At 28.5% G+C, this 13557-nt stretch overlaps 4 protein-coding genes and 1 long non-coding RNA gene across 7 annotated transcripts; 3 read left to right on the top strand and 2 right to left on the bottom strand.

Moving 5' to 3' along the window:
- The first annotated feature begins 2421 nt into the window (after window positions 1-2421).
- On the top strand, window positions 2422-4653 carry LOC122513429 (putative GPI-anchor transamidase). Its single transcript, XM_043629774.1, has 4 exons — window positions 2422-3418; window positions 3496-4101; window positions 4176-4286; window positions 4366-4653. The coding sequence occupies exons 1-4, from the start codon at window positions 3350-3352 to the stop codon at window positions 4600-4602; spliced, it is 1023 nt and encodes a 340-aa protein (XP_043485709.1). The 5' UTR covers window positions 2422-3349; the 3' UTR covers window positions 4603-4653.
- Window positions 4654-4827: 174 nt separating this feature from the next.
- Window positions 4828-6795, bottom strand: LOC122513409 (chitotriosidase-1). The gene is made up of 3 exons (XM_043629747.1): window positions 5739-6795; window positions 5373-5665; window positions 4828-5283 (listed from the first exon to the last, which is right to left on the bottom strand). The coding sequence occupies exons 1-3, from the start codon at window positions 6477-6479 to the stop codon at window positions 4854-4856; spliced, it is 1464 nt and encodes a 487-aa protein (XP_043485682.1). The 5' UTR covers window positions 6480-6795; the 3' UTR covers window positions 4828-4853.
- LOC122513410 lies at window positions 5327-5895 on the top strand. 2 transcript variants are annotated; one of them, XR_006302749.1, is made up of 3 exons: window positions 5327-5418; window positions 5503-5701; window positions 5780-5895. It is a non-coding gene; the product is annotated as an uncharacterized LOC122513410 (long non-coding RNA). The 2 variants fall into 2 exon arrangements; XR_006302748.1 differs by lacking the exon at window positions 5780-5895 and having other exon boundaries at window positions 5503-5739.
- A 1085-nt stretch (window positions 6796-7880) lies between the features above and the next one.
- LOC122513408 (39S ribosomal protein L54, mitochondrial) lies at window positions 7881-9181 on the bottom strand. The gene is made up of 2 exons (XM_043629746.1): window positions 9013-9181; window positions 7881-8755 (listed from the first exon to the last, which is right to left on the bottom strand). The coding sequence occupies exons 1-2, from the start codon at window positions 9092-9094 to the stop codon at window positions 8457-8459; spliced, it is 381 nt and encodes a 126-aa protein (XP_043485681.1). The 5' UTR covers window positions 9095-9181; the 3' UTR covers window positions 7881-8456.
- Window positions 9182-9529: 348 nt separating this feature from the next.
- Window positions 9530-13489, top strand: LOC122513279 (leucine-rich repeat-containing protein 49). 2 transcript variants are annotated; one of them, XM_043629556.1, is made up of 7 exons: window positions 9530-9809; window positions 9948-10102; window positions 10169-10822; window positions 10903-12203; window positions 12279-12652; window positions 12752-12991; window positions 13070-13489. In XM_043629556.1, exons 1-7 carry the CDS (start codon window positions 9780-9782, stop codon window positions 13289-13291), a joined length of 2976 nt encoding a protein of 991 aa, XP_043485491.1. In that variant the 5' UTR covers window positions 9530-9779; the 3' UTR covers window positions 13292-13489. The 2 variants fall into 2 exon arrangements, with proteins under 2 accessions (XP_043485491.1, XP_043485492.1); XM_043629557.1 differs by having other exon boundaries at window positions 9531-9809; window positions 10184-10822.
- Window positions 13490-13557: the final 68 nt, after the last annotated feature.

Raw genomic sequence — 13557 nt, 5'->3', positions numbered from 1 at the left:
ATAATAATAATCGTATTTTTTTTTAATATAAAATATTATTATAATTATTATTATATATACGTCTTAATATATTATATTATTATAATAATAATAATAATAATAATATATCTTAATAGTATATAATAGAGAGCTTATATATATATATATATATATATACACATACATACGTGTAAACATCTATATTTCGCTTTTATTCGAGCGTGTAGAACATCTGATATTCGTGTGAAGGAATGCATCAATTTATATATTTAATTAATTAATTAATTAATTAATTAATTAATTAATCGACATGAATTTTGTAAACGATACAAATCAATATCAACTTGAGCACAATATATTTTTTTTTTCTTCCTCCTCGATTTAATTCGACGACGTTCTATATATGCGTTTAAGATAATAATAATAATCAACGAGAAATTATCAAAAAGTATAAAAAAGAAATAACAAAAAAATAAAAAAAAAAAAACAAGATAAAAGAACGAAAAGAGAAGAGAAATATACGAAAAGAGAGAGAGAGAGAGAGAGAGAGAGAGATTAATGGGGAATATTATTGAAAACGATATTTATGGTGCTTCAAAAAAAAAAAAAAAAAGAAAAAAAGAAAAAAAAAATAGAAAGGAAGAGGAAAAAGAAAAAAGAGAAAAAAAAAAAGGAAAAAATTTATTCATAGTTAATTAAAATAATAAAACGCGTTATAAAATCCCCCATCCGTGTGTGTGTGTGCGTGTGTATGTGTGTGTGTGTGTTTGTAAAATAAAAATTAATCGAATATCGATTAAATATCGAATTAAATTTCGATAAATAATCGAAACGTTAAAACGCGACGTTTAGATCTTCTTCTATTTTCTTGTTTTTATAAATATGATAAAAAAAAAAACTCTTATAATATTAAACATATGAAAATAAAAGACAATGTTTTTTGGTTTGATTACATATTATTCTCGTGTTGTTAATCGTGTTTGTAATAATTATAAATAATCGTCGAGTATATAAAAATAAAAACAAGCCTGTGTCATAACGGATCTAAACGTCGAACGGTGGGGAGGATCACAACGCTCTCTTGAAATGAAATAATCGCTGTTGTTCGTATTTTATCGTTAAAGATTATACAGGATATTCATTTTTTTACATTAACGAAAGGATCTAATTCGTGTGCGATTATAAGGGATATAATATTTAATATGTAGAATATTATTAATATTATTAATTGATAATCATTTCAAATTGCGATTATTTTAGATTTAAATTGGTGTGTGTGTGTGTGTGTGTGTGTATTTGTGATTATTAGTACAATGTCGTTGATCATATTTAACGCAGCACTCGTTGATATTTAAAATAATAATCGGATTGATTCGGAAGTAACATTTGATTCAAATAATTGCGATCGAGAGTGTGATTCAATCAAAATTAATAGCTAGACGATTTTAAATTGTTTTTATTGTAACTGTAAACTTTTAGAAACGATATCATTACATTTTTTTTTCTTTTTTTCTTTTCTCATTTATACAGACACATATAAACAGATATTAATTTTATTCAATTCTAGAAAAGCATCACATCGATTATTCGTTTGAATTTGATAATTTTTATGTTTTATCTCGTTCTGTTGTATTCTTCTATTTGATTTAACTTAACAAGTATAATAATTGCATGGCATAATCGATTATTACATTCCATACAAATTCATCGATTTATTGTTCGTATTGCCGTAAGAAAAAGATAAACAAACAAAGAAAAAAAATGAAGAAATCGTACATGTACGATGATTAACATATACGTGTAACTATAACTTATGTTTGATATATAAAAGAAACGTATGAAAATATGTACGTGTTGATACTGCAGCTGTAGAAAACACGCGGAACGTATTTACACGATATATATATTTTTTTATTTCATATTCGAAAAATATTTGATTTATATTCAAATATTTGATTTATTGATTATCATTATTTAAAAACAAACCAAAAGAAATACTGTGATCGATCACGAAATGTGAAATTTATCTTTGATTAATTAGAAAAATAAAATAGAACACTGTGTGTGTGTGCGCGCGAACAATTCGTTTGAAAGATTCGTATTCTTCGCGGTCTTCTCTTTTTGAATTTTCCCGCGGTCCAGTGGCGCCATCTGTGTCTCTCAAATCGTAGCGCGCTAAAAGCATTTTTTACGAATTTGTATATTCATTAATTAATTAAAAAAAAACTTACACACAGTTGCGAATCGTATCTTATGTATACGTATAATACGTAAAAATTGATAAGCTTGTTATACCAACATTTATATACGATATGCATTTAAATTACTCTCTACTACTACTGCTACTACTACCATTCGGTATAATCTTTTTCACATTTTTAAATGATCGTTCTTTTCTATTTCGTATTTCTTTTGTTTTTCTTAGTGTTTTCATAAGTTTACTTTATTATTACTATTGTGTGTTCTTTTTCTTCTTTTTTTTTTTTTTAATAATATTAATTTGTTTTAAATATTGCAGACATTTAGTGCAGCCATTATTGATACGAAAAGACGAATTTTCTTTGAAATTTAACAATCACCGCCATATTGTTTATCACGAATGGCATTGCGTTTTTCGTCTATTATAATATTATTATATTAAGTATTGTAAGCTGTGATAATAATAACACAGCTATTTATTACATATAAAATTATGTATATATATATACACACACGCATATATCCTATGCATAGTTGAGTAAGCATATACTTACTATGCATTGTGTACACATTTTTACGAGGAAGCGATATTATTCCGAGTGAAATTGAAATGTCACATTGAAAAGTTATTATCTCGTATAACGATACGATCTTTTTCCATAAGATCTTACGGATTACATTTTTAGATGGAAACATGTGTTTTGTAATTGCAAGGAACAGGGAGAATTTTCAGAATAAATAAAAGATTTTTAATGATCACAATCCTATAGAATAATAATCAATACAAATCCGTGATATATATATATGAAACATTTGAAAGTTCGATCAAATTAAAGTTATATCAATAGAAAGATTTATTCAATTTATTTTTTCATTATTTCAACAATTTTTCCATTTATATTTTAAAATATGTATATGTGTATATAACAGAGTATACATACACTCATCAATAACACGATACATACATGTAAACGTCATTTTAGTTAATGTATACCGGTGTAGTTAGCGCTAGTGTCGCTTCATTTTTAAAAGGTTATATTCTCCTTGTTTCTTGAGTGTGATTTTTGTAATATTCTAACGTTATTTAAAAAAAAATGTGAAATAGAGTATGTGAAAAAAGTATGTGAAATAGAATTTGATATATCGATACTGTGTAAAAAAAGCATACAAAATGCAATCGATTTATACATTGATAATAATTATCTTGTCTGTGTTAACAATTTCATGTCATTCTTTAAAGGTTAGTAAGTTTTGATTATCATTTGTGTGTGTTATTAATTGTGCTGTTTTTTTAATTAATAATTAATGAATTTGTAGAAATACAATAATACTAAAGAAACAGGACACTCAAATAATTGGGCAGTGTTAGTTGATACTTCTAGATTTTGGTTTAACTATAGACATGTTGCAAATGTGTTATCCATATACAGAAGTGTTAAACGTTTAGGAATACCTGACTCACAAATAATTCTAATGATTGCCGACGACATGGCATGTAATCCTAGAAATCCTAGACCTGCCACGGTCTTCAACAACGTCAAACAACACATCAATGTTTACGGTGATGACGTTGAGGTTGATTACAGGGGTTACGAAGTAACCGTAGAAAATTTTGTAAGATTATTAACTGGTCGATTGGCACCTGAGACACCAAGATCTAAAAAATTACTAACAGATGAACGATCTAATATATTAATTTATTTAACTGGTCACGGAGGCAATGGATTTCTTAAGTTTCAAGATTCCGAAGAAATAACTAGTCGAGAACTCGGGGATGCTTTAGAACAAATGTGGCAAAAGCGAAGATATCATGAGATATTATTTATCGTAGATACATGCCAAGCTAGTTCGATGTACGAAAAGTTTTATTCTCCTAATATTTTAGCAATTACTTCTAGTTTGGTCGGAGAAGATTCATTATCCGTAAGTTTTTCGATATACAAAATTGTTCTACCATATTTTGAGTTAACTAATTATTCTTTTGTATACTTTGTTAGCATCACGTGGATCCTGCAATAGGTGTATACGTTATAGATCGGTTTACGTACTATGCACTCGACTTCTTAGAAAAAGTTGAACCCACCAGTAGTAGAACATTAGCAGAATTTGTTAGTATTTTATCGTATGAATTAAATTTTAATTTAATATCATTTCAATATTAATTAAATATATATATTTTTATTACAGCTCAAAGTGTGTCCAAAACATTACTGTTTATCCACAGTCGGCGTAAGAAAAGATTTATTTAAACGAGATCCCGATAAAGTTCCTATAACTGACTTCTTTGGCTCAGTAAGACCCGTAGAAATAACATTAAACTTAATAAATGTCCTCCCTATAAAATCGAATAAAACAGTACTGATAGAATCAAAAGAGAAATATTATTATGTTAATCAGTTTCCGGATATAACGCAGTACACGTAAGCTGTTATTTGTATTAGTACCATTTTTATTAAATAGATTTGGAAAAAATGATAAAATTTATTTTTACTGTATCAAAAGACAATATAAATTATATCTTATTAAATATCTTTATTATTAAAATTATATTTTAATTTATATAATGTAAAGAAAAAGATATATTTATATATTATTTATTTTTAATATAAGAAAAAAGGATTTACTGCAGTCAAGTAAGAAAGTTAGTTCTGCAAAATGTATAATTTTTATTTGATCTATGGACATATAACTGAACTTGGGTAGTCGCAGCCTAATATTTTTGGATTGAAAACAAGACCATCGGGACAGTTGAATTCAATGACTTGGAAGTGACCATTGACAAGAATACACTGATAGAATTTAGAACAGATATGAGGATCACGAACAAATCCTTCCTTGGTGCAAATACCCTCGCTTGGTGGGCTGACAGTTGTTGATTCAGTTGGTTTAGCAGGTTTGGTTGGTGTAGTAGATTCTGTTGGTTTAGTTGGTTTAGTAGCTGTGGTGGGCCTTAAAGGTGGACCATTTAGCAAAACATTGTTCAAAACTTTCAGAAGAGGATATTTTTCTCCGCATGCACCCTGGAAGTCGTCAGTTTCAACGCTCCACAACATAGCACCGCCAAGACCTTTAGCTTTAATATATTCAGCTTTTTCCTTCAAAGATCTAGAAAATAACACATAATGAATGTTTTCAGTTGTTGAAGTAAATACCATAATTCAATTCATGAACATTTAAAGTAATCATATACTTACTGAGGATTGTCATAGCCAACCCATTGATTATCGCTATATGCATAAGGTACGCGTTGATCCTCGTCGTAAACAACAGTCCATTTACCGCTTTGTACTCTTTTGCAAATTTCATTGTATCCCAACATTCCAGGTTCACGAGTGTATTCTCCTGCCATTCCTGGTCCAGTAGTTGGGGCTCCAACCTTATTATTTTGAGCGTTTTGAAGAGAAAAAGATCTACCGTAGAAAGGTACGCCGACAATCAATTTTTCAGGAGGGGCACCTTGATCTAGCCAATATTGTACTGCTGCATCCTAAAATGAATAATTATTGATCTCTCTTCCGGGCAAGTAAATATTACATGCAAATAAATAATGATTAACTTACAGTAGTGAGTTTAGCGTTGTTACCAGTTATGCCTTTTTGAGGATAAAGAGGCGCATTGATTCCAGTTGTGGATTCCCAAGAACCGTGAAGGTCATAAGCCATAAGATTGATTAAGTGCAAATGTTTGGACATTTCAGGAATAATGTAAGATTGAGAAGCAGAAGATTCAGCAGCACCAACAGCCGCGCTAAGAATGTATCCATGTTTGTCGAATGCTTCTCTAAGTTCTTTTAGGAGAGAAACGTAATTTTGTTTGTCGTCAGCCTTGCCTCCGCGTTGATTCGGATATTCCCAATCAACATCGAAACCATCGAAATCATATTTTTTTAAGAAATTGACAACGGAAGTAACGAACTTAGCACGAAGAGCAGGATTTGCAACAACGTGAGAATATTTAGTCGAACCCTCGTTCCATCCTCCGATGGCGATTATAGCTTTAACGTTTGGATTGATTTGACGGAGTTTGATGAATCTACCAAAACCATTCTTTCCATAATCGTTTGGAAGATCTTGCCAAGAATCTAATACTTTAACTTCTCCTTCTTCGCTGATTCCAACAAATGTGTAAATTATGTGAGTACAGAGATTTGGATCGATGTTTTCTACTTCGAATTTGCCTGCATCGGGTCTGTAAGTCGACCAGCTACCAAAATAGCAGACGATCTTGTCTATTAAAAAGAAGAAAAAAAAATCCATGGGTAAATAAAATATATGAAAAATATAATTATAAAATAATAACATACGTCCACAAGGAATATATTTCTATAAGTAAAAATAAAATAACAATATAATATATATCTACTTACAATCTGCTTTCGCAGTTGCAGCCAAAGCTGCAAAGGCTGCTAACAACACGATCCAAGTGTTCATCTGTAAGGAAAAGTTCTGCTCTATATAAAAGATTTTTATAATAATTAAATAATAAAAAAATGATAATATATATATATATAACAGAGCTTGAAGTTAATCGATTTTCTTCTGATATAGTAATGTCATCGAATGACTTATAAACTGTTTCAATCTGACAATGACTCATGGGGAGGATCTTTATGTTAGTTATCAGAAATCTCTCTATACTCTTATCTCAAGGTTATTGAAATGAAAATGTATAGTGACAGGTGTTAAAATCGATACGAGAGTAAATGGCAGAGAATATTTTTAAATACTGATGAAAAATGAACAATTTTTACATGAAAATATAATTAATTTACGTAATAGTTGATAGAATCTTTTTTTATTTTTTTATTTTTTTAAATACTCAAGTGTCTTACCTTGTCAAAGAGCCACGAAAGATCTTGACTAATGAATGACAAATCTTATTAAATTTTCGTATTTATAGGTGATAATAGACCAACAACACATACACAAACAGACTATCATGCATACACTTATAAATTTTTGACACTCCTATCAAAATGACTTTAATCAGTGATTATTAGTGCTCGTTTTTCACACAGATATCGTATCTATCTTTCCCTATCATACATTATGTATCTATATAAATATATATTAATATCGTAATTAAGCAAAAGGCTTTCCATGTATCTAATTTTCGATAATTTTGAAAACACTTGATTCTACAACAGATATGATCAATTTTTTGGTATATCTGTAGCGTTTGATCTTATATACATATAAATACACATAAGGATTTGACGAAAAAAACAAGAAAAATCATTTACCATAAAAGTGATGGAAAATAATTAATCGTTTGTTAAACTATAGATAATCATTACATACGAATTTTTTCTTTCTTAATCTTTAGTTTTAAAAAAAAAGATTGTTATTGATTAAGTACTGTTGATTATTTGTCTGATTATAGATAGATTAGAAATAATTGATTAAGAATTCTTGAATGTTTCGTTTATAATCAAAAATACAATTCAATGAACAATTATTTGTTCTAACATAATACAATGTAACAAACAGAACAGATTATGAAGGCATACCTGTGATTATAATCTTTATATTTTATAGATGATACTATATTAACGGGTATAGTTTTCTAAGCAACGATGATTCTTTCGGTTACTCTTGATCGTTAGAATATTGTTAGAATGAACGGACATAGCTTGTATATATGCAAAATCAAAATTAAATTTTTATACGCTTAATCTAAGAAAATGGATTAACAAGTCACCATTATCATAATCTGATTTTATTATTTTACTTGATATCAGACAACACCCAATGATTATCATAAAGATATTACACATTTTATGCGGCTTATTGCTAATTGGACAAACGCTCTCTTATATTGTCTATTTGCGAAAGACATTTTTTTATTTTTACTTTATTTCTATAGTTGTAATAAATCAGGAAAACTAGCTATATAATTCTTTCTGTAATCTATATTTACATACATTATTCATTGCAAACATACCGGTGTAATTCTTTGCCAATTATTAATGATAGGTACTAATTCTTTTCTTTTTTATTTTTTAACAACACCTATAACTCCCGCAAAGATATTTGTAAAAATATCCAATCGAGATAATAAGATATAATTAACGCTTGTCTTATTTCTAAGAATATGAGATAAGCTTCGATTAAAATAGGGAATGGAAATGCATTAATATAGATTAATCGTTTTCTTTACTTTCTTTTTAATTATTTTACTTGTTCTTAATAAAAGTTCTATTTACAAATTTTATTTAATACGCGTTTCCTCTTGCATAGATATCATTTGATTATTACTCGTACATAATCTATCGACAATTATCTAAATTTTCTTCTTAAATTATCATTTTGTATACCGAGCCTTCTTAAACGACGCCAATATTGTTTCGTATTTGGATCCATGTCCTCCAAACGTGGTGGTGTCAATGGAAGAGTCCAAAGCCAATCGGGATATTCTGAATCAGGTTTAAGTTTAACATCTTCTCCCTCTTTAAAATAATTGGATCCGCAAACATAAGTTATTAACTTGTTAGTATCTTTTTCGACGGGGAATACCATCCTGTTTGAAGAAACACCTTTTTTTGAACTTACACCTTTTCCAAGCGTTACTTTGGATCCTAGCGAAGGAAATACAAAAAAATATATTATTATTGTGTTTATCTCGTAGTACTTAAATTTGTAGAATTTTTAAAATTTCTTTTTGTCATAACATATTATATACAATGTGTAATAACAATTATAATAATATTAGAAAATAATTTAAAATAAAACTCTATTATTTGTTTTAACAATACTAGTACTATTTTTATCTATATTTTTTAACCTATATTAAGTGTACAACTTTTTAATAGTTTTTAATTCATGCATAACGTACCTGGTGCAGCATAATTATTTGCTTGTATTTTATAACACGTAGAAATAATAATTTTAGGAGATATTCGACACAACGTATTCATTATTTAATTAATTTTTTAAATTATGTAAACAAATTGGCGTGATTCTTTACTAGTAATAGGCAACTTCACGCTCCATATAAACGCACAACTTCAGAGCTGTCATAAAAACTATTTTTAAATAAAACGTTAAAATAAGTATATTTTATTTTATTGCAAAATTTAAATATTATTATAATAAAAATATTTATCGAATAAATTATTTAACTACTAATATCTTTTCAATCTTTAATAATTGTTGTACTGAGTTACGTAGTAGATGGTAAAAAGATACGAATTTCAAAAGTGCGCGTGCGATTGCAGTTGGAAAGAAATTTAGTGCATAAGCGTATGATTATTATAAAATAATATAAAAAACATGAAGAAATAGTAAAAATATGTTTTGTTTGATACTAATTAAAAATGATTATTCTCGTTTTATACAGATAGTTTGTTTAAATATAATAACAGGACAAGAATTCTCAAATTCAAATCATATTTTGGGTAACAATCGAATGGTGCTCTACCGCGCAATACCAAACACGAAACTAATGTCCTTGACTTCAAACATAAAACACGGTGGCGTAACATTACAAATATGTCGATATTAATTAAATGATAGGTAAAAAAAAGAAAAGAAAAAAAAAATAAAACTCGTGTAATTAATCAATTATTATTAAAACAATTTTTTTTACGTTTCGGTTATGTGATGCCAGTAAGCAATAAGATAGAAGCACAGGTATGCATATATATTTATATATTTTCAACAAAATGTTATCAATTTAAAAAAAAAGAAACACACACTTTTTTTAGAACAATAATAAATATCTTCTTTTTTCTATAAATTATTATTATTATTATTATTTTCTTTGCTTAGATAAAAACGGTTAATTTTAATATTAGAGGAAGATCGGCCATTCAAACAGAATTTCAGGATGAGAGTAAATTCTTAACGATTGCGCCAGCACTACCGGTTTTACCTGGAACGCTTACACCGCTTAAATTGTCCAAACGTTCATATCATTCTTTAAGGTAATCGAAGAACTTTGATATCAAATGTTTCATTATATAAGACAACGAAGTATTCTATATCTGTAGGATGTACATTTTTAGTACCGTAGGATCATCATTTAACTTGGAATCACCCGAAGTAGAAAGTTCTAATGCAGTTACGTTGCAATGGATGGGAGAAGGAAAAACAATCAGCGCAATACGAGCACCGGCAGAAAAAGAAAAAAATCCTGATAGGATATCGCTGGATAGAAGAGGTTTGACTGTATTTCCAAATATAATCGGAGAATCAAAATTACGATTGATATCTTTACAACATAATCTTTTAACGAAGATCGAAGGTTGCAATTTTGAGCAATTAAATAAATTAGTATTTCTTGACTTGTACGATAATCAAATAGAAAAGATCTGCAGCTTGGAATGCTTAGAAAACTTGAGAGTATTTTTAATGGGTAAAAATAGGATTAAAAAGATAGAGGGATTAATGCAACTTTGCAAACTCGAAGTGTTAGATCTGCACGGCAATCAGATACAACAAATAGCAGGTTTAAATGGTCTTTCGTCATTGAAAGTTCTTAATTTAGCTGGGAATATTATTAAGATAGTTGGATGTAACGATTTTCATGGGTTGACGTCTTTAAAAGAATTAAATCTTAGACGTAATAGAATAAAAAAGCTTTTGGGATTCGGTGATATACCGCAACTGCAGAAATTGTATTTAAGTAACAATGATATATACAAGTAAGTATTTAACGATTATTCTCATTGATATATTTATCTCATTAATTTAATTAATTTTAATAATTAATTGTGTTTCTCAGAGTAGAAGATATGGGTAGTATAGTCAAAGCGTTTCATATCAAAGAAATTTCAATTGATGGCAATCCGATAACTTTAAACAGCGATTATATATCTTTTCTCGTGTCTTACTTACCTAATCTTCAAATATTATCATCGATGCAAATTACCGAACAAATTCGTAGAACTGCTATAGCTTGGAGAACTGCTAAGGAACAAGTTAATTCAGCTTTCTTGGATCTTAGTACGCAAGTATGTATGAATGTACAACGGGAAGAGATCATTTCTAATGCAAAAACAAATTGGGAATTTTTGAGATCAAAAAGCAAGCCTACTACCAACGACAATAAAATAAATAATTGTAAAATTAATAATAGCAATAGTATGCATAACAAAGTTAATATTATTAGACCAAAAAGTTTAAGCAAAGCAAGATTAAAAGGATTTGGAAGTTTAACATCTATTAATGAAAAAGTAGAAGCTACGAAAATACAAATAAATAAAAGAAGCAATTCTACAGATAGTTTACATAAATTAGAAGACACTTCTAAGACATATCCATTAGAATTTAAACTTCCACCTATTTTAAGTTCTATAATAGACAATTTGATGAATAATAAATTTAATGAAAATCTGTTGAAACTCGGTAATAGTTTAGGAACATTAAATGATGCTACGAGTAGTGCCAATAGTGAAACCGAGAGTTCGGAAAGTCATGAAAGTTTAAAAAGTGGTTTACGGTGTCATTTAATACACTCAAGTAGGCGCACATCCTCGGTTGATTCTGAAAAATATTCTGGGCATAATAAAATTGATGTTAAAAAAGATGGAGATTTATCCTCTACATCTAAAACATTAATAAATATGACAAATCATGTTGCCGAATCATCGGTTTACAAGAATCACAAAACAACTATACAATTTATTGATGATAATATAGAATCTAACATCAAGTTAGAAGATTCGTCTACAAAATCTTACCACGAAGATGGAATATCCGAAGCAAATATTTCAAACGATTGTGAAACAATCCAAACTGAATCGAATAGTAATCGCGTTAAATATTATTCTATAAATTCTAAAATTAATAGTCTGGATAGTAGTAAGTCTACTTTAAGCGATTCAAGTTCTTTGTCGTTGAGTAAAAATATAACGCATAAGAATAATGATTTTGAAAAGGATAAGCATAGAGTAAAAAGTGCGCATGTAAAAAAAATAGTTTATTATAAAAGTAACAGAGCAGCTACTGCTAGAGTAAAATATAGAGCCGCAGTGTCCACAAGCCCAAGGCCGCAACAAATTTTACCGAGGGAGAGAGAACAAGGTATAATGAAAATAATGAATATTACAAAATTATAATCAACTATTTTATATATATCCTATGTTTAATTAATTACAGGCAGTGATTATTTAATTGAAATAATTGGTCGTTGTTTAAATGTTTTTGGGCAAGGTGCATTACGTTTTATTGATCGTTCGTGGGATACATTGAAAGCGGAAGATGTTAATGTTGTTAAATTCAACTATGTTCAGTTTAATAGCATAGCTTTGATTTTAAATAAATTGAAGAATCGTTTTCCAAACGTAGAACACTTTTTATTCAAAGAAACTAATATCAGTCATCTGGGACAGATTAATGCGTTAGCCGAAGCGCAGGGTCTTGGTAGTATTCGGATAGAAGCGGAAGGAAATCCAATAATATCCAAAAATTGGAGATCTTATGCAATATTTCGTTTAGCACATTGGGGACTTCATACTATCAATGGCAAAGAGGTATTTTAATATTAAAAAAATATAAATAACACATTTTTTGTATTAATAAAATAATTAACATATTATTTAAAAAACAATTTATATACAAATTACGTACAGATTACTGAAGAAGAAATTGAACACGCGGATGAGGAATATGCTGGATTGATAGATATCGTAATACAATCACTGCCAGATTCTTTACTGCAACCATTATTGCAAAGATTACATTTAGAAAAGGTACAGAGACAAAATGGGGAACAAATCACTGCCAAACAGTTTCTATTTAACAGCGATCCCGCTCTCAGAAGTGTCGTTGGAAAAGAAGCTCTCCAATGGAGAAAGGGAAACGTAACGCAAGTATGTTTATTATTTCATCCTATTTGTAAAAATAATATTTTTCAGGAGAAAAAAAAAGAAAATATTTACGTATTGTAGGAGGATCTAATTTGGAGGCACAAAGGAAAAGTACACTTATTGAATTTAATTGATCTCACTGTCGATGCCATAGAAAAATTACAAATACTTGAAAACGAATGGCCAAGTATATTAAATAAAATCATTTGTCAGGCCTTGTCTGATTTTTCAGATATGGATAAGTACATGAAAAAATGCAGTAAAATGCTCGATATCGATAAATTATTTATTAATAATACATAATTATATTCCATTATAGAAATACTTTTTGAGTGTAATCGTTCGATATAAGTAATCATTTATTATTACATATATTCAATGATATATATAAACATTATTTATAAAATGGGATATAATTAAAATCGCTGAATTATTGTATAATCAATATTGTGGAAGGACAAGTCTGCTACATATATTATACAATTGTTAATTGTTCCTGTATTAAAGGAGTTTATTGTGATGTTATAACACAAAAAAAAACGAATTTTACATATACATATATATATATA

The sequence above is a fragment of the Polistes fuscatus genome, unplaced genomic scaffold (assembly GCF_010416935.1).
Source record: "Polistes fuscatus isolate 324 unplaced genomic scaffold, CU_Pfus_HIC Scaffold12, whole genome shotgun sequence".
Classification (NCBI taxonomy): Eukaryota; Metazoa; Arthropoda; class Insecta; order Hymenoptera; family Vespidae; genus Polistes; species Polistes fuscatus.
Note: the sequence above shows the minus strand (reverse complement) of the source record. Positions and strands in the feature narration are given on the sequence as shown.